Here is a 20,519-nt window from a genome sequence, read left to right on the forward strand (position 1 = left end):
TGTCAAAAATGAGTCAATGCAATGTTGCTGCTGCTGCTGCATAGTTAAAAATTTCATAAACAATTCTGTGCAAAATTTTGATAGCATTTGACAACAGAATTCTCAAGTGAAATTGTACTGGAAAACACATTTAGCTTTGAACGTTTGGTATAGTAATGTTTGAGAAAATAACGTATCTATTAATGGGCCACTAAAGTTTTGTAAAGCAGAAGAATTACCGAAAAATATGGAAAAATTTTTATTGCAACCAATATGTGGTTTGACCAGTGTAGAAAACGTGTGTACAGATATACTCACAGAGGAAAAAAAAGTCATGCTTCTGTGTCAGCCAAATTGCAGATAAAAACAGAACAGCCAAAAATTATCATGAATATTCAACGAGGAATAGCTACAATGCTGACAAAATAGCATTTTCTTCTTGTGCAATACCCTAAACACGAAAATATCTAAATCACCAAAGAAATATATTACAGTCAGTTCTTTGCTGTGCTAATATGCAAGGCCAGAAACACAGACTTCCAGCGATTTGAAAAAGTAAAAGTTCTGGATGTTCAGATATTAGGAGAAACACAAAGAAGCAGAACATGCTTTGTATCAATGTCATAGTTCTATTATGTTGTTATTCTAGAAATTATTTTTTTGCACCCTAAACATTTACAGTTACATGCAAAATGGGTGCAGCGAATAGAAGCATGTTTTTCTTTACAAACATGTAATTGCTACTTTTCCTCCTTTCTTGCTGGTTAGTAGGATGTGGTTTACAACTCCATTTTGGATATTTGTTCTTGGATGCAGTCAGGAACTGTAAAGTGTCATAAAGGGATATAATCTGCGTATTTTGTATATTGTCAGTCACTTTTCCTATTTTGTTTGAAAACTAAACATCTGTCATATAATTTCAGATTAAAGTAAGCAGAAAGTCATAGAAGTTGAAAAATAATAAAGAGTTGTACTTACGGTATGAAATACCTGATATATCTGTTAGTTCATCCATTAGTTGGGATGGAATTAAGGGTGGAAGCCGTTTACAGAAGTCCTTTAGTGCCGTTGCGACGGCATTGACCGGAATGTCTAAATCTCTAATAGAAATCTGAGGATCTAGAAAGAAAATTATTTACAGAGAAATTTTATTCGATGTTGCAATTAATTAATTACATTAATGAGATAAAAAAATTATTTTGCTTATTTAAAATTTCTAAGTAAAAACTCTTCCAACCAATCCCACTTGACAATGAAATAGTTAATACCCATTCCAGATCTTGCTATCCAAAGTAAATCTGAAATACTTGCAGTACTGGTATTTTAATGTGTGTCTGCTAATGCTCCACAATTTCCATGTTTTAAGAAGGTGGGAGGAACATTGGAAAGGGTTTTGAAGTTTCAGATGAAAATTGTTTCTGCAGAACATATTACAACTTTTCCGCAACATTAACTGCAATCTCCAAACTTGTCTCGACACACATCCATTGTGTATCTTTTACTGATTAAAAAAGTGGAAAGTCTGTTTGATAATAGCAATATGACATAATAAATTTTCCACTAATGACAGAAATAGTAGAAGTTGTGGAGCATTATCAAACAGGCCCTTAGAACAAAATGAATGAAGGCTTAACAAAGATCAAATTCCAAAAGGATGTATTTTCTGTGTTTAATTTGTTATATATAAATATAATTATTCATGTTAAAATTTGATGCAATCAGTATGCATGTTTTTTGTTAGAGACTTCTAGAGGATCAAATTATATATGTAGACAAGCAGGGTCTGCATAACTAAGATATTTTTGTTTAATAGACTTATTCATCCAAGTCTTCAAGATCATTGTATTTGGGCAGACGCATCAAAATCAATCTGCACAATTACAATTAAATTTTAACTTTAAATTAATAGGTAAAGATAGTAATTAACTGCTAATTTTTATGTGTAATTAGTTCTTTGAGAATAAAAACTAAGAAAATCTGTCTAATTACCTTCTTCAAACTTTTGAAATAAAAGTTCAACATGAGCCCTGTTTCCGGGAACACGGTAGATACCTTCGGAGTCGAGTCCTTCTTCCTCGATAAATTTGATGCACTTTTCCACGAAGAGAGGCACGGCCTTGTCTTCCGACTGTACAAAATCTTCTAGACCCTGAACTGGCTGGGCGGTGCTGCCACTCTTGGACTGAGTTGCCTTCTTCTTCTTCTTTTCCGTGAGTCTCTTTTGCCGTTCTTCTTCTTTCTGCCTGCGTTTTTCTAGTTTTTCGTCCTCTCTCAATTTTTTCTTGTCTTCTTTTTTCCTAGAAATCTTTTCTGTTTCACCTCTGGTTCTTAACATACTTCCCATCTACAAAATCCATTTTAAATTAGAACTGACTCGTATTTTTTGTAATTTATACTGCAAAAACAAATTGTTTTATGGACCGATGTTTTAAGAAGGAAAAATTAACACGCAATATTACGTAAAAGGTTAGAACGATACACTAATGAGATTTTTTAAAAACAGAAAAGACAAAACTTTATCAATTTACCTTGATCAAACTAATGCCCAACACTTGATAACACTTCAAGTAATATAGAATATCATATTATCCCATTAGAAGCCTACTCCTATTTTTCTTTTACCTCAGTACTTCTAAATACAGCTCTAATTGGACAGTATAAAACTATTCTAATAGAAATCCACCCCATTATGGTACCATATTTTTATTGAGAAATCACTATTTTAATATACAGTAAACAGCATACTAATGAAATTTGTACAGAAAGACAATTGCCACATATATGATTTGTGATTTGTCATATTTTAAATTTATTTTATTTAAAATATATGCTCTCCACCTCAAATTAGTACTGTAGTGTCTTGCCGCTGTACAGTACATAGTATTTTTCTGTTAGCAATTGAGTTGTGCCTGTCATCTATCTAACTCCTTTCAGGGAAAAAGTTTTGAATTGAAATAATGTGACTTCTAGTTTGCGCCGGAAATTTATATATAGTTAATCGAGGCCTCCTGCTCCTAAGCTTGTTTAATAGTTATTTCATGTATCTAACTCCATTCTCAAAATTAAGGAAGGATAGCTGTATGACAGTGGTAATTTATATGTCTACAATTTTTTAAATTACAGCCCAATAATGATCTCAATAGAAGGCCAAATTTCAGAAAATGTTTACACCCAGTGGGTTTCTAATAAGGACAATATAATAACTTAATACTTGTTCTCTCTTTTGGTTGTATGTTCTTTGAAATTAAGCATAAATTTGCTATGGAGAACTTATCATACAGTAACACTCTTTTTCTATGGAAAAAATAGATTTTATTTTCTATTTTTTACGAAAGGAAATGCATTTCGGGCCAATGCTCCCTCTTTAGTTCTTATTATGGCATAACTAATATAATGGTTAAACTGTATAAGAAATTACAGAATACATTTAATAATTATTTCTGTTTTACACGTGTACAACTCATAAAAAAATACAAAAAATTACCTAAAATATAACTAATGGCGACTACCGGAATAACTAAGTGTTAAAAACACAGGGTACAACCAGTAAAACTGAAACAAATTAAAAAATAATAATAATAAATATAGTAAAATGACTAAATACAGATGATAAATAATAAAAGGGTATACTTGTAAAATGAAAACTTGCTAAAACAGAAAAAAATTTGACAATTAAAAGAAGTAAAAATATAAAATCTTTAAAACCAATAAAAACTGGCTAAAAATAAAGATATAAAATGTTTCACTGTACATTTATCAGAAAATCTGATTGTTATATGAAACAGTGAATTAAAAAGGGAACCCCCTTTTAATTCACTGTTTCATATAACAATCAGAAGGACCAACTGGGATGTTTTCTTTGACATACTACATCCCATGACCATTGGTTTCTTCAGAGACCAAGCAAATTCATTCATCTCTCACATAATTGAGATAATAAATTCAGCATGAAGATGACCATTCCTGAGGAATGCCAGCATCAAAAGATTCCATGGTGGAATGATAATCTCACAACCCTGCATAAACAAAATAAATGGTTGAGAAGAAGATATCAGAGCTGTAGGGAGCGTAGAAGGGAGTCATACCTAAGCTTTCAGAAGGAATACAAAGAAGCAATTAAACAAGCAAGTTTCTTCTTGGAGGGAATATTGCACTTCTAACACAAAGGACCCTTGGCACTTTGTTTATAAATTGCCTCTAAACCCGTATCTATAAAATGGTCTCTTCCCCAGGCAGTGGAAAGTTGCTCCCAGAAGATCGACATTTTCACAGAGTCTGCAATCTCCATTCAAATCCTTATGAACAGTGGGAACACTAATCCCATCGCTGATAAAATAAACTGAAACATTATAAATTCTAACAATAGTTATGCCTTGATCTGGATAAGGGGACACAGAGGGGTTTACGGTAATAAAATGGCAGATACACATGCCAGAACAGTGGCATGCAGCAGGCTGGGCAAATGCATCTACAGCATCCTTTCAAGTAATACCTTGAAACATCAGATTACACTGCATAATCATAACCACTGGCAGCGCATGTGAGAAGACTCCGGTGCCACTACATATCTCTTTTCTCCCACAGTGGATGATATGGGGCACTTTCACAAATGCAGCCTCACACAAGGAAGTTCAGGTTTTCACCAGGCACGGCTGTTCGAGAACAAATTTATATACGAAGATGACCTTTCCTTAGAGACTACATCCCCACAAGTAAAAGTAATGAGTTCAGTTTAAAAATACAAAAAATTTTGTAAAGAAGTTTGCGAAATTTTTTCTATTTTTAGAAATTAAACTCCGTCTGCCAAGTTTTTAAATACTTACTTCGTTTAATTTGGTATTTTGTAGGATTAAACCGAAAGTTCATTCAATTTTTAGAGAAATAATATATACTATTTTAGAATAAATAAAAACCATTAATTCACAATGTATTCTGTTTGATAACTTTATGCCGTCTGATGGGTAGTTTCATAATTCCATCTGTGTAGAATTGGGTGGGTTTCTGATTGAAGAAATTATCAATGTGATTTTTGATACCTTCTAAAGACTGAAATTCTATGCCATTTAAATTATAATGAAATGAATGAAAAAGATGATAGTCTGAGGGAGCAATAACTGGAGAATATGCAGGGTGACTCAAAACATCCTGGTTAAAGTCTTAAAAGTTTCTGGCACATGTTTAATAATACGTGAGGCCTTGCATTATCATGATGGAATACCACTCCCTGTTAATTTGAAAGTTCCTGACATTCCTGATGCACTGCAGCCTTTAGTTCATCCAGTTGGAGACAATATTTATTGGAATTGTTTGCTTGTTGGGTAAAGAACCCCTTTCCAATCCACCAAACTGAAATCATTACTTTTCTGTAGTACAAACCCTATCTTTAGGTTGCAGCAGTGACTGAGCACCTGGCTTACTCCAAGATCTCTTGCATTGAATATTGTTATAAACAATCCATTTTTCATCTCCTGTTATTAATCACTTTAAAAATGGATCGTCTTCGTTGCATTTTAAAAGTGAATCACAAACAGAAACACGCTCAATAAGGTTTCATTCAATTAACTGATGAGGAACCTAAACATCATAACGGGAAGTGTATCCAAGGAAGGCCAAATGTCTAACAACAAATGTTTGGAATATTTTTAAGGTGTTGCCTATCTCTCGTGTTGTTCTATGCCAATTGTTTTGGATTAAGGCCATTATGGAATCATCTATGATCAAGGGCCATCCTGATCCAGGTGCATCTTTGAAACAAAAATATTTTGCCCTAAATTTTGAAAACCATTTCTGGCATGTTCAATCAGTAACTGTATCCTCCCAATATAGAGCATATAGCTTCTTTTGAGTTTTTGTCACATTCTTTCCTTTTCGAAAATAATACAGCATGAGATGTCAAAAATACATCTTCTTATCTTCCATTTTAATGTTTCTTTTTTCTTAAAATATATCACAATTTTAAAAAATATAAAACTAAACTTATATATTAAATATGCAGATATTTATAATGACCTCCTAAACAAGTTAAAACTTTGTGAGACCTCTGTCATGCTTATCAATGAGCAATTATGTAAATACCTGAATGAACTTTTGATTCAACCCTACATATATTATTAATTGTTGTGTTTGTGAATGAAAGTAGTCGTAACATAAATCATTATAATACGTGTGTACATACAATATATCTCATTAATAGTATTTTATGTAATCTTCTGTACATAATTTTATTGTTTCCAATGTATCTTATAACATCAGCAATACTCTGCAGAGCAGAGGTGTTTGAACAGTAAAGGAGTTAAACAAGTAATAATAATCTAATGAACCCCTGTACTGTATCAGACTTCCGGATAAACATACAGTAAAGCATATTATACATTGTTTTTTAGCCAGTTTTTATTGGTTTTAAAGATTTTATATACAGTAATACCCCGAACTTACGCGATAGGTGGGACCGAGCGATAACCACATAAGTCGAATTCGCATAAGTCGTGGTATAATTTCGCAATTTGTATAAAATCCAAGTCAGATGTATGTAAGCTAATAAATGTTCTCGTTAATCTTATCACGTCTTTTGATTCGTTCACGGTTACAAGAAATCATCACATAGAGTCTCACGAGTCTCCGTAGATGTAACAAACACAGAAATAAATAACACAAAATAAATTGTAGCTATGTGTCGATTCCATGCAACATGTCCAAACATGTAAGCCAAACAATAGTGTGGGGGGAGTGAGTGATCAAAAGTTGTATGCCGCTCAAACAAAAGACGAATCGACGAGATTTGAAAATCGCGTAACTCCGGGTTCGCGTAAGTCAGGGTAGCGTAAGTCAAGGTATTACTGTATTTTTACTTCTTTTAATTGTCAAATTTTTTCTGTTTTAACAAGTTTTATTTTTTCATTTTACAGGTATACCCTTTTATTATTTATTATTAGTATTTAGTCATTTTACTATATATATTTATTTATTTATTTTAAATTTGTTTCAGTTTTACCGGTTTTACCCTACATTTTTAACACACAAGTTATTCCAGTAGTCACCATTAGTTATATTTTAGGCAATTTTTTATGAGTTGTACACATGTAAAACAGAAATAATTATTAAATGTATTTATGTAATTTCTTATATAGTTTTACCATTATATTAGTTATACCATAATAAGAACTAAAGAGGGAGCATTGGCCCAAAATACATTGCCTTTCATAAAAAATAGAAAATACAATCTACTTTTTCCATCGAATAAAGTGTTCCTGTATGATAAGTTCTCCATAGCAATTTTGTGCTTAATTCCAAATAATATACAATAATAATTTAGATTCATTATTTAAAGTATTGTCAAGTATCACGCATTATTTTAATCAAAAATATTTTGCTTCACAAAACAAATATAAAGAAATTAAACAAAGTTAATTTCTACATTTAATTTCAAGAGCCCTCCAAAAAAAAAAGCCCTTGGTTAAATGAATACCATATTAAATATTTGGACAAACGTTTGAAATTCGCACTGGCTTTGGATCGTTTCGTACAAAGTGATAAAATTAATTTGAAAGTGGAAATGACCAAACAGAATTCGATCATTTTGGTTTTTAAATTTAATTTGTAAAAGAGAGGATTCAAAGTTTAAAGAAATCTCATTATTTGTACAGCATTTAACAGAGAACTTCTTTAACCAAAGGTTGCACTGGGCTCTGAGATTCAACTGAAAAGAAGAAATGGAAATATGACAATTTGATTTTCGATTTTTACAATACGAATTATAATTAAACTGAAAAATTTACTAAGTAAAAATTTCAATTAAACTCAAGGTGTTATTACACTGCTACTTCACTTTTACAATTTCGATAATTTATCGAAAATAATTATCCAATTTCAATTTTCTTAATTCCAAACAAAAGTAAAAGTCCTAATTCAGATATAAATATATTATTTGGTATTTAAATAGCAGTCAACACAAAATATCATTTATAAACCCTTTAACCTATAGTACCATAAATACAAAAACATTTTAAACATCTTTATTTTCCATATTTTTGACTTTGGAAACCACGCGTTGAAGAGAATCTGTCTGGTTGGTCTTTAATTTTTTTCCTATCATTTGAAAAGTGTCTAGAACCACGACGGCCAAACAGTGGCTTGCAAGCCGCACGTGGTTCTACTTAACCCTTACTGTGACTCCAATATACTAACACAATTGTTTTAATACCCTTGTTACATACTACTTACACAAACAATATTTTTATATTGCTTTCTGACTATTAGATAGTGCAATATACAAAGATTTTAAGTGTAACTTGCAATGTTTACTGTAAAAGAGTAATAATTATAGTATTTTAACTATATATAATAATGGATAATGCAGTTCTTATGTATTTCTCATAGGCAGAGTATGGTTATTAGAAATACACGACAAAGTTTGGTCACCTCTAGTCTGAAACAAGAAAGTTTATGATCTGTAGCATTTCATCATTAATGGGCACTATCAAAAAGGGAAGATATTTAATCATATATGCAGTAACTAAAGACCATTCTAAACCATAGAAAATGAAATTTAGACACAAAAATTTACTTCAAACAAAAAGACGCATCTTTATGATGAAAACAAACAGAATGTAACTAGAAAAAAAAAACAAATGCCGATAGCTTTAAATGGATAATTATTTTCCGGTAATTATCAAAATTTAAGATAACTTCTAAACACGATTTAATTAAATTAATATATCCTTTTACAAGTACAGTGGAACCTGACTTAACGAACATAATTCGTTCCAGAATCTTACTTGTAATGCTAAACACTCGTTAAGCAAAACAATTTTTCACATGTAAATTAATGTGAAATATGATAATGCGTTCCGTGCCGGAAAAAACACTCAAATATTTTATGTATAATGTTTATTCAAAGAAAATTATACAATATACATTGTTAAGGAGTGTGAATCATCTTCATATTTTCTTCTAGCATGGAATGAACAAACCTGGAATGCGAATTCAATTTGCAAAAAAACAAAAAATGATCAAAGCACAGTAATTTCTAATATTTAAGTATAGACTTTACATAGCCGAAGAATTTGGCATATCGCGTGACGTGTTTATTACATAATGGACTATGGCTGTTGATGTTTGCACGTAATAAGTGTGAACACAAGTATGGAAAAATGTGTGATTGCAAGTGACACTAAGATGATAGCAGAATGAGTGGTAAACAGACTGACGGAGCATGTGCGAAATCCGGGACTTCCCCTCTCCTCGTCACTTGTTACGCAAAACGTCGCTTGTTAAGCAAGTCACTTTTTTACAATTTGTTTTGCTCATTATGCAAATTACTCGTTATGAGAGGTGCTCATTAAGCGAGGTGCCACTGTACAATACGTTACATGATATTATTACTTTCAAATCACTAACTAAATGGCGAGATACTCTGAATCGTTCGCCTTTCTTCACACAAGTTTTTTTCAAGCAACATGCACTGTTAGAACAATTACAACAGAATTTTAAATGAAAGATTTTACTTGTAATTTTGCACAAAATCACCACTATTTCGCATTAACTGATATTATATTTAAATAATTCTGAAAAGAATAAATTCAAATATATCCTCAGTGTAATTGCAAATCTCAAAAGAAGCATTTTAGCAATCATAATACATCGACTCCATTAAATTAATTTAAAACTTAGTGTCTCAAACATTTATTAGTAATTTGTTAAAACTTGGAACAATTTTATTGAGAATTTGTGGCTACTTCGTTTAACTTTTATAGAATTTAAACAAGGCTTCAGAGTCGAAGTAGATTTAATAAGAGAGAATGGAAGTTGATTTGTTTTTAACAGTATATTATTATTATTATACTATTTAGTACAAAAGAGAAATTTTATTCTTTTAGTTAACTTCAGAAATTCTTGTCCGAATCCTCAATTGTCACTTCAAATAATGCCATTTTTGTCGTATCCCTTCATCAAAATGAATTTCTTAGTACAAAGATATGAAGTGAATAGAGAGCTTCACTAAAACACAATGCTTCCTTTCATACAGAAAATACAGCTGCGATAATGAGTGATTTTATTGAACAGAACTTAACTGTTTGATGCTAGAAAAATTCATTTCTTATAATCTACTGAGGACAAAATAAAAAATTTAAATATCTCATTTAATCTAACTTATTATGTAATAAAACTTACCAACCGGCTAAATGAAATTATAAAAGAAGCATTTAAAACGCACGCAATTGAAACTTTTGGGTTTGTAACAAGTGAGAAAATCGAAAATCTGATGTTTACATTGTAGTTTTAAATAAAAACAAAGAAGAATTTATAGTTTACAGAGCCATCTTTTAAAAACCCTTTTACTGGCACAGACAAGAATTGTCTGCATCTGTTGTTTTCAAAATCCGACTCTCCTGAGAATTTCCCGATCCTTGGTAAAACCTGCGACAGGTTGCTGCTGAGTTTTACTGAGAACACACTTGAAATTTTGAAAAGAAATTCCTCAATGACAATTTAATAATCTTCTAACTAAAAAACTCTATAATTCAAACTGGTTATTTTAAAATTGACAAGGCTTTCAGTGTACAATTCTCAAAATTTAGACCATTGTACTAATAGTTTCCCGATTTACACTCGACGCATTGCATTTATCATCAACGATTCAAGCTAGGGTTTAGATATTTGGCTTCTTAATTTGAAAATATAATTAATCATTCTCTCCTACCGAAAAACAAGAATATGTTTATATTACATTTAAGTTTGCTCAAACTGACTATTCCTTCTACAGAATAAAGTGTAACTGTAAATTGTATGTCATGAGAGCACCCGAACAAGAAAATCTCAAAACGAAACGACTACTCGGTCCTAGATGAAATTCAAATTTGTGATCTTTCATAAAAAGTGACCTATTTGACCATTTATTATTAGGACCCACACCAAGTCAGAGTTATACCTTTACGTATTACACTCAATTGGAATGAACCAGGAAAAAAAAACCTCTTTATGGGTAAATTTAGTTTTTAGTTGTACATTTTAACTAATTTAATGTTAGTATAATAATCCACACGGTAATTATTTGTTTAATTCGGGGATATTAAAAGGGAATATTTTTCTCACACGCAACTAGTCTGTTAGCACAAAAAAATGAAGATTACATAGCATTAAACAACATATGATACCTGAAATGTGCATTTTAAGCATCACCTGTTTCTGACATTTCCCTTGATATTTTATTTTTTTCGCTATACAAAGAAAGATCTGAAATTGCCTCTATCAATTTTTTGCGTGTCACTCCAAATTATCCATCTAAACTAAATATTTATAAATAAAATAAAAATAATGCTTCAAAAAAAAGGAATAAAAATAATTTTCGCATTTTTATCAGAAAGGTTTCGTCGAAAAAACAGACTTATGACTTACTCGAGCTGCACTGGCGGGATCTCGCGGAGATGCCATCTCGTAACTGGAGTCGTCTTCGTGGGGAGGCATGCAGGTCAGCGACTGTTCCAGCTTTGTCTTGGCTGCAAAAAATCATTACAGGTTATTGATAAAGTAATAAGTGTACAAAGAAACTTTCTAGGAACAAAGTTTCATCGCTACCTGTTTTTAAATGTATATTCATATTTAAAAAATAAAAATTATGTGGAATTATGACCTATGTAACACACAATAATCCAATCTAAAAATCAAGATGCATTTAAGTCTCAGAAAAAAAAAAAAAAAATTCCTAAGTCTGAACGTAGTTAATGTAAGCATTAGTTTAACGTATAATATTCAAAAATATTTCTTTAGATAAGAAATAAAAGCAAATTAATGAAATATGCCATGCTTATAGTTTTATATCTTAAAAGAATTATAAAAATAAAAGAAACAAAGCAAGCGTTAGTACTTCTGTCGACGACGATCGCCGACGGGTTAGTCGGAGAATGGCGAAAAAATAGGAAAGACGAAGAAAGCACTTACATGAGGGAGAGAAGAGATCACTATCAGAGGTTAGTGCATTAAACTGACGATTTTCCCCCATGGAAGGCTGGGGTGGTTGATGGTGGAGCTGCTGCTGCTGCTTTCTACGCCTCATGCGAAAGGAACGTCTATGTTTATATTTTGGACGATGCGCAGACTTATAACGTGGGTCGTCGTCGTCGGATAAATCGCTTCCATCGGAGGGCGAGTTGTCACCACTACCACGTACTGCAATCATACAGAAAGTCGGCTCAAGAGATCATGATCTGTTCCATTCTTTCTATTTTTTTTTTTTGTTTTGTTTATTTAAAATTTCGAAAACTAACATTTTTCGTTTCTTTTTTTCTACGAGGAGGTACGTAATACATCAAAATAAACAAAAAACAATATTGCAAAGAAAAAAGTACCTCTTAACAATTTATCTAATTCATGCATTTTTTTTATTTTCTATTTAAAAACCTTTTTTTTTTCCAACTTTAACAAAAATAAAAAAAAACAATAAAAAACATTTACAAACAAACATGCAGACTCTTTGTAGCTGTGCATTAACGGAGAACACGGTGTATCGTGCAGTACCTTTATCTAGAGGATCAAGGGAATGAGCAGTCATCATTCTTCTTTCACCCCCAGAGTAAAGTGGAAGTGAGGGTGGTGGCCCCTCGTAAGATGGTATTCTCGGGGGAGCGACCGGAATGCCTCGTTTTTTTCGAGTTTTCTTGTGCGATAACGGTTTGTGGCTCCCCTTGTTAAATATGTCTCTCTGTCTGCGCTCCAGAGAGCTCCATTCGCTGTCGGAATCCGAGCCTAAGCGTAAGGAATATGATAATACGACATCAGTCGGAACAAAATTCGACTGGCTACTTTAAATAAAAATTAAGTAATAATCACAAATATTTAAATCATCCTGTATATTTTTTAAAATGTATCACTTAAATTAATATTATATTCTATTACAATACAACCTGAAATATAATAAATTCAGTAAAGGAAAAGACTGAATATTAGTAATAAGTTTTTATATAAAATATTTATATTAAATTAACTTACATAAAAATAATGTAATTTTATATAAGATAGCCTGAAAATTAGTGGCTTAAGCCTAGACAGTTTGTTCTCTTGTCAGAAAAACCAGAGTGTTCGGCAAACTTACAATACGTCCACACAAGACAAATGCTTGCTCTTGCAACATCTTACCAAATACACAGCAACAATTTAATTGTTCTGTTTTCAATAAAAGTGTGTAAAGTTTCCGTCTCTTACTATCACTTACAACAATTTTGGTCATCTACACTACTGTCAACTAATACAGTACAAATGATTACTTTAGTGGGGTTGCGCACATAAAGAAATGAAAGTGCACACTCAATTCTGGAATTTGAAGGTTTCGGCCAGTGAGGCAGAGTAAAGATCACCTAATTTCAGAAACCAATTGCCAGAATAACTTACCTGGTAACATAGCAACAGGTTATGAATATCACAGGTCTTGAGTGAGTGTTATTTGTTGAGTAACAATGTGTTTTTTAAAAATAATATTGGAGGGTGTACTTACCCTTATTAGAGTTTTGGTTTGGTTTATTTGAGTTATGGCAATGCAACACTTCTATAATCTGCCCTTCTGGGAGGTCTTTTTTAAGGGAAACTGGCCCATATTTAGGCATTACAGACGTGGAGAAAACCCGGAAAACTCCACGTGGCCAGCCTGTCCGAGCGAGGTGCAAACCCACAACCGAACTCCCAGTGTTCAGGGTACGAAGATCACTTGGCCACTAGTGGGCTTTTCCCTTACTAGGGAGTAAGTACACCCTCCAATATTATTGCTAGGAAGTTGCAAATAAAAATCAAATGGCAGGGTAAGTGTATCAAAACTACGAGAGTATTTTTTCATTAGTGAAGTGTATCAAAGTCTGTACAAAGGATTGCAGTAGCAAATGAAGTAGTTAAGGTACACTAAATGGCAACACTTTATTAAGTACAGGCAACAGAAATTATATAATTCTGCATTAATTGGCTTCTCTGCATATGTATTTCGCGTAACGAAGATGATAATTTTATCAAATTTAGCAACTTAAATTTCGAACAAAAGGATAAAGAATTCCAGAAGTTTCATCAACTGCTATTAGAGAGGTTGCGGCCGATGTTTTCAACGCGAAAACGTGTACGTCGGACATTCAGCGCCGCCTTCCTGTAAACCTAGAAGTTTGACAATGGCGTTTGGAACGTCAAGCATGATTCCACTGACATTTCAAATGCCATTTTCAAACATCTAGGCTTACAGGAAGGCGGCGCTGAATGTCCGACGTACATGTTTTTGCGTTGAAAACATCGGCCGCAACCTCTCTATTTTTAAACCTGAATCATTAAGAAAATATTTTTTTCAGGTAATACCTTATTACTTCAAATTTAAGCCGCACTTTTTATTCCAATTTTTAAGATTTAAAATTAGGATGCGGCTTAAATTCAAAGCAAATATTTTAACTTCTTATTTCTGCCAATCTCCCACTCCCCAACGATCTGGTCTTTGTTTTACAATCTACGTGTGTGCATAGTATTATGACTGTTGATAGCAGTTTATTTGGTGGTTCACCATTTATACTTTTCTGATTTAATCCATTTGCTGTTTGATAGAAGCTATGTAGAATTAAATTTTAAACTTTTTTTATTACCCATACTCACTAATAATGGAAAAATGGTTTACGTATAATGTTGAATTCAAAAGAAAAGTTACATTGTGTTCCAAAGAAATCGGAAGTTGCACAGCAAGTAAAGACTTACAGTTGGCGAAAAAAGTGAGAGTTGTTGGAGAGTCATACAGGAAAAATTATTTTACTGTAAAAAAGACAAAAAATCATTCTCAGGGCCTAAAAGAAAAGGATGATACCCTGTAATTGACACAAATCACATATATAAATAGTAATTTTTTTCTAATTTTCCATTTTAAACTCTTACTTTGGCTTATTTTTGAAGTATTACAGTATTGTTAAAAAAATAACAAGAACATTTTTAACTAATTTACTCATTCTTATTCTTGACAGAATGTAGCAGAGCAAATTTAAATTAGAATTAACCAGCAAAAGTAAGTAAGTTTGCTTTTCATCAAAGTGCATAATACATAAAGGAGAAAAGCATCTGCCGATTACACAAATGCTAATTTACTCCTACCTTTGTCGAAGGCTTCCCTGTTAGGGTGTCGTCTCGTCAGGGAACGAACGTGTTGGGGTTTGCTGTCGGGCAACGCGTTGTGAACGACGGCGTAGGCATACTCGTGAGGATCAGCAGAAAACAGAGGTACGGCATCCTAAATTAAAATTTTGTAAATAATTATTTTTTAAATACTCACATGCAATGATTTTTATACAAATGTACTTTAAAACCTAATTATTAATATATAGTAGAAGTTTGTTAATCCAATGCCTAATAACCTAGTGTAATACTTCCCACCACATGGGTACAAAGAGCATCTTTATTCCATACCCACAATGAAAGCAGATAAGAGATGCAGGCCAATATATTAGGATAAACTGCTGTGAAAACTTTTCCCAAGATTGTGAGCCTGGATTTGATCCCCCATTTCACAGAATGGTTGGCCAATGCCTTAACTTCCTTGGCTGCCCCGCCCGGGATCTTTATTGTGCCACTTGTTCAAACAAACTCCAATTAGCATATCCTATTACTGAAAATTCCAAATTAACAAACTTCTACTGCATATTTATTAATTACGCAAGTCCTAAAACTATAATGAAAATATGCCCACCTTATTCTCATGCTATACTTAAGAATGTTAATAAACAAATAATAAATATTTTTAATGAGTAATAACTGACAAAACAGATAAAATATATGGCCGCCTGAATACCTACATCTGATCAGTCTTGACATCAAAACTATATCTAGCAGATGCAGAGACTTGATTGACTATCTCGAAAGAAGGAAGACTGATCTTACATTTTTAGAGCAAACTAGATGAAAAATTGCAAAGACAGGGAAACTAGATGATGAATGAAAATGTTTCACCACTGTGTATGAGCCCAAAATGATTTTCAGGTTAATGTCTCCACTTATCTCTGTGATGAGAGCATAAGTGCAATAAAGATTCCATAAGATGCCACACACTCATTACAACATGCTACACACCACAGAAAGATAGCAAAGAAAACAAAATTGTTGTTCTGGAATGATGCAAAACACATTAAATTCTGTTGGACTGACAGAATCTGATGGATCCAAAATGATGGAATTTTCTTTATTAGTGGCAACCTAAACGATAAAGAATGCAATAACATACAATGCCATATCAGCAAGTTATAACAAAGTAAGAAGAATGTAAAATGCAACAGAGGCAAACTAAATTACGATTGGTATCTTCTCAGCAATGTTTCTATTTTATTACATACAACAGTAGAGATGGGAGACTCGGGCAGATTACTGGTTAATCCACTGAAACACACATTAAACTGATGAAAAATAACTAAAGTTATCACGTTAGATAAAATTACCTTCTCTTCTATTTTAACATGGATCTCAGAACAAGATTATAGAGGAAAAGGTTTCCTCTATCAATCTCTCTCTCTCTCTCGGAAGCAGAATACATTCTTGGCATTACTGGCTTCAGAAAACACAAGATAGACAAGCAGACCTCATACAAGAAGTGTTACTTCACTAAAGTGGAATCAGATGATAAGAATTATCTGTTGAAGAAGAAAGGAACCAAATATATGGTTGAAGGAACAAAAGCTAAGCATCGTAATAAAATTTATGTGCAGCTTTATATACTATGAAATCAAGAAATGACTAACAAGAGAAATTCACAATTCTTCCCTTAATATCCAGTCAAGTAAAGCAGAATCAAAGATGCCGTTGAAAATGAAAAAACACGAAATTTACAAACTTTTCACTCTAAACTAAAATAATGATTGTAATTTATTACTTTAAATTAAAGAAAATATCTATCACTCTCATAAATATTAAAATAAAAAATAAGAAGAAATCATCGACTCGAACTTACTTTTACTTGCGCGTATTCGCTTCCCAAATCGACGCTCTCGGGCGTCGCGAGGGGAGCGTGCAGGAGCCCGACTTTAGGAAACGTGCCGCCCTGCTTCTGAGTAGTCAGACTCAGCCTCCCAATTACGTCTGTCAGATTGTTGTATCTCTTTAAATCGAGTTTCTTTGGCTGCTGAGTAAAACATTGTGATTAATTCGATTATATTATTCTTATAATTTCAAAAATAAGCACAAAAGAACATTTCAGATATTAAAAGAAAAAATTTTTTATTGTTTTTTATAACATTCCTTTCAATTGTAGACACCCAATACAGGATACAAAACATTGATGTTTGCTATTATTTTTATTATTAGTATTGATTATTTTTAAGAGAAGACAGCAAAACAAAGGTAAGTTTCATTTTCCGTCTAATAGCAATAAAATATCGAATATTTAAGAATGTAATATGGCAATGCAGTGCCCCCGCACTAATTGACAACAACATAAAACCAATTATCTCATACCAAATCATCTTTAATAATTATCAATTCTTTTCTCGTAAATGCAGGCATCAATCTTATTTGTAAAGTATATTTATTGAGAATCGCAATAACAAAGGATTAATAAATTTGAAGTTTCATGCTGACGATGTCAAAATTATTAATCCTTTGTTATTGCAATTAATAATTTTGATATCATTAAAATGCAAATACAGTAGAGCATCGATTATCCGACCCCCGATCAACCGTCACATCGGTTAACCGACCGTGTTCTAGTCGGTAAATTCAAATGTCGGCTAGTGATGTGGCGCAACAATATTTGGCTGTGTCTTGGCTACTTTAATATTATTTTTAAGTGTTTCAGCTGGCAACGCTGGCTCAACCATGAAAGGGAGCCACTATTTAAATAAGGTTTAATTTTCTAATTTTTAACGATACAATAGCGACTATTATTATTTTAAAAAATCGATGAAAATTCAACACACAGTAGGTTAATAGCGATATACTAATATACTAATTACACGGGGATATACTAATATACTATACTAATAATGTATTTTTTCATATTTTTCAGTTATCCGACCAACCCCAGTCCCCAATTGAGTCGGATAATCGATGCTCTACCGTACAAAATTATTTACATAGAATTCTTTCGTTAGTATAAATTTGCATAAATACATTTCACAATTATTACTTAAAATATAATTTAAGAAATTAATTATTATGACAAACACAAAATGATTTTATAACTTGTAGTGTATGTTTTTTTTATTCATTTGTAACATTTTATATAAACATTTAAGAGAAGAATAGTTTAAACGTAATTTAAGAAAACAAGAAATAATGCCTAATTTTTTTTAAATGTCACAGAAATGAATTAATAATGGTAAATGTATATGCTAAAGACATAACAAACATAAAACAATTTCCAAATTTAAATAGTGCAAAGAGTTCATTTTCTGTTTCTGACTTTGTACTGTATTTTGAGTGAATAAAGGGGTTAATATTATTACAAGCAATACTCTGCATCAAATAAGGAGCCAAACTATCAACTATCAAACCCATATTACAATTACCAATATTAAAACTTTTTCCATAATTATTTTCATATTTAGTAATATATTTTATTAATAATAAGTTAAATGATAAATAAAATATAATCTCAGCTTCTTTATTAGAGGAAGATTCCTCTCAAATAAAGAAACTGATTCATTTGGATCAAAATAACACGTTTATATATCTTCTACCACTCTCTTAAGAATTTACTTTAAATGGCCTGTAATTGACTGTACATAAAACATATCGCGGGGCATTACCCTAAATACTAATACCGTAACTCAATTGCACTTCCAATATAATCTTTCAAGATGAAAGAATATTGTCATCTACATACAAAAGTATAGAACTGCCTTGACAGATTAAAATCATTATTAATGACAATAATATCCAACTATGTATATTCAGGGAGATGATCACAGAGATGATCACACCGCTTGTATTCAACTATAGAGAACTATAACATAGGTAAAAAGCAGGGCTGTGGAGTTGGAGTCGTGGAGTTTTGGCCGGAGTCGGAGTCGTTAAAAAATCCGCCGACTCCGACTCCCTTTTTACTTACCAACTTGTTATGTATACAAAACGGAGTCGGAGTCGGTAGATTTTTACGCGACTCCACAGCCCTGGTAAAAAGTGAAGATTGACATCTAAACAGAAGTTTTAAATTTTCTCCAAGAATTATTGTATAGAGATAGTTAATGGATACTTACCAGTTTTTAAGATGCAAGTTCATATAGGAGTGTCTGGTAATATCAATTAAACTATGGATAGTGCTGTAACATAATAGTGCTTCATCTTTAGTTCAAATAATCACTAGAATAGTGAACATTAAACTAAAGATAAAACATATGAGCCCTTTAGTGGTTTCGGGAATGGAAAATCGAAACAACAAATGAATACGTCCGCGCTAGACAAAAGATTTCTCACATTTTATAAGACGTTTTTGGTAAATTTAGACAAGTTCATAATAATCGAATAAATCAAATAACCTCCATCTGCTTTCAAGTTGTCTTTTAAATATGGATAACTTGTAGTTATATACAGGCAATAAATAAAATTTCAGCTTACCTTTGTTTTTCCCGGCTTCGGATGAGTCGGAGGAGGTGCCTTATGCCTGTCCGTGTGATACGTGTGATAGACCTCATTCACTAACCATCCTTCCCTTCCTCGAAATTCTGGTTCGTATACCCTGTTTTCCACCCAACCTAAAATGAAACGATTTCCAAATTATTTAATGCACGGAGCAGTTTTCCAATAACTTAAGCCCCAAAAAAATACCTTGCACAACAGTAAGCATTTATACAGTTTAATGAATTAGCAAATCAGCAAACATTTTAATTCAAATGGTTATAAAATAATTATATATAATATATTGCTCAAATTTCACTTACGCATTTATATATCATAAAAAAATTTTTTGATAGTTTAAATTAGCATTTAAATGTCAGTGCCATCCAGGAAACCTGGTTTACGTTTGGGAAAAAACATAAAGACTGCCATTTCTGAGTGGCATACATCTAAATGACAATCCAAGTAACAAATAACAATTCAAAATTTGTACGTTAAGTGAAATTTGAAACTACGACTAGTTTGTATTAATAATGTTAAGTATTACGAAGTGAGAAATAATGTTAATATACTTTCATTTATGAAAAATAAGTGCTTAAACGTAAATTCGATGCAATGCATTTTCAAACAAACGTCTAAAGTTATTCTATTAAACTGACAGTGAATTTAAAATAAAAAAAAAAAAAACTTAAATTATAAATCTACTTAGGTAATAGCAATTTCTATCACGACGAGTAAATGCGGAAATTACTATAAAGTCAACGTTACGATTAACTATGCTAGCGGGGAGCAAGCTTGTTTAAAATCAGCCAGGCACTATTCTAGAAGCGAGCGAGTTGGCGGACGGGAGGTTCCAAATTACGAGCTTAAATTAAGTATATTTATTCGAGCGTATAACTGGGTTTTTGGCCGCCGTAATTGAGATATCAGACAATCACCTGACTCCCTACTTTCTAGGGATTCTTGAGATCCTCTGTCCTCTGCTGCATGCAAGAAAC

At 32.2% G+C, this 20,519-nt stretch overlaps 1 protein-coding gene and 1 long non-coding RNA gene across 9 annotated transcripts in view; one reads left to right on the forward strand and one right to left on the reverse strand.

The window, feature by feature from the left end:
* LOC111624931 overlaps window positions 1–20,519 on the forward strand; it is a 34,359-nt gene that overhangs the window by 7,579 nt on the left and 6,261 nt on the right. The window contains exons 2-3 of one of the 2 annotated variants that reach the window (XR_002756657.1): window positions 14,949–14,989; window positions 15,087–15,226. This is a non-coding gene — a long non-coding RNA (uncharacterized LOC111624931). The remainder of the gene's footprint in view (window positions 1–14,948; window positions 14,990–15,086; window positions 15,227–20,519) is intronic. The other variant, XR_002756658.1, reaches the window with a different exon arrangement.
* LOC111624929 (rho GTPase-activating protein 190-like) overlaps window positions 1–20,519 on the reverse strand; it is a 134,394-nt gene that overhangs the window by 3,118 nt on the left and 110,757 nt on the right. For 3 of the 7 annotated variants that reach the window (XM_023367915.1, XM_023367917.1, XM_023367914.1), the window contains exons 15-22: window positions 19,522–19,658; window positions 16,919–17,089; window positions 15,076–15,211; window positions 12,493–12,720; window positions 11,917–12,144; window positions 11,374–11,474; window positions 1,969–2,323; window positions 958–1,098 (exon numbers count right to left, since the gene is read on the reverse strand). In XM_023367915.1, the coding sequence (XP_023223683.1) occupies window positions 958–1,098; window positions 1,969–2,323; window positions 11,374–11,474; window positions 11,917–12,144; window positions 12,493–12,720; window positions 15,076–15,211; window positions 16,919–17,089; window positions 19,522–19,658 (1,497 nt within the window). The remainder of the gene's footprint in view (window positions 1–957; window positions 1,099–1,968; window positions 2,324–11,373; window positions 11,475–11,916; window positions 12,145–12,492; window positions 12,721–15,075; window positions 15,212–16,918; window positions 17,090–19,521; window positions 19,659–20,519) is intronic. The other 4 variants (XM_023367918.1, XM_023367916.1, XM_023367919.1 and 1 more) reach the window with 3 other exon arrangements.

This window comes from Centruroides sculpturatus, unplaced genomic scaffold, assembly GCF_000671375.1.
Source record: "Centruroides sculpturatus isolate CEXI.00-Female unplaced genomic scaffold, Cexi_2.0 scaffold365, whole genome shotgun sequence".
Taxonomy (NCBI): Eukaryota; Metazoa; Arthropoda; class Arachnida; order Scorpiones; family Buthidae; genus Centruroides; species Centruroides sculpturatus.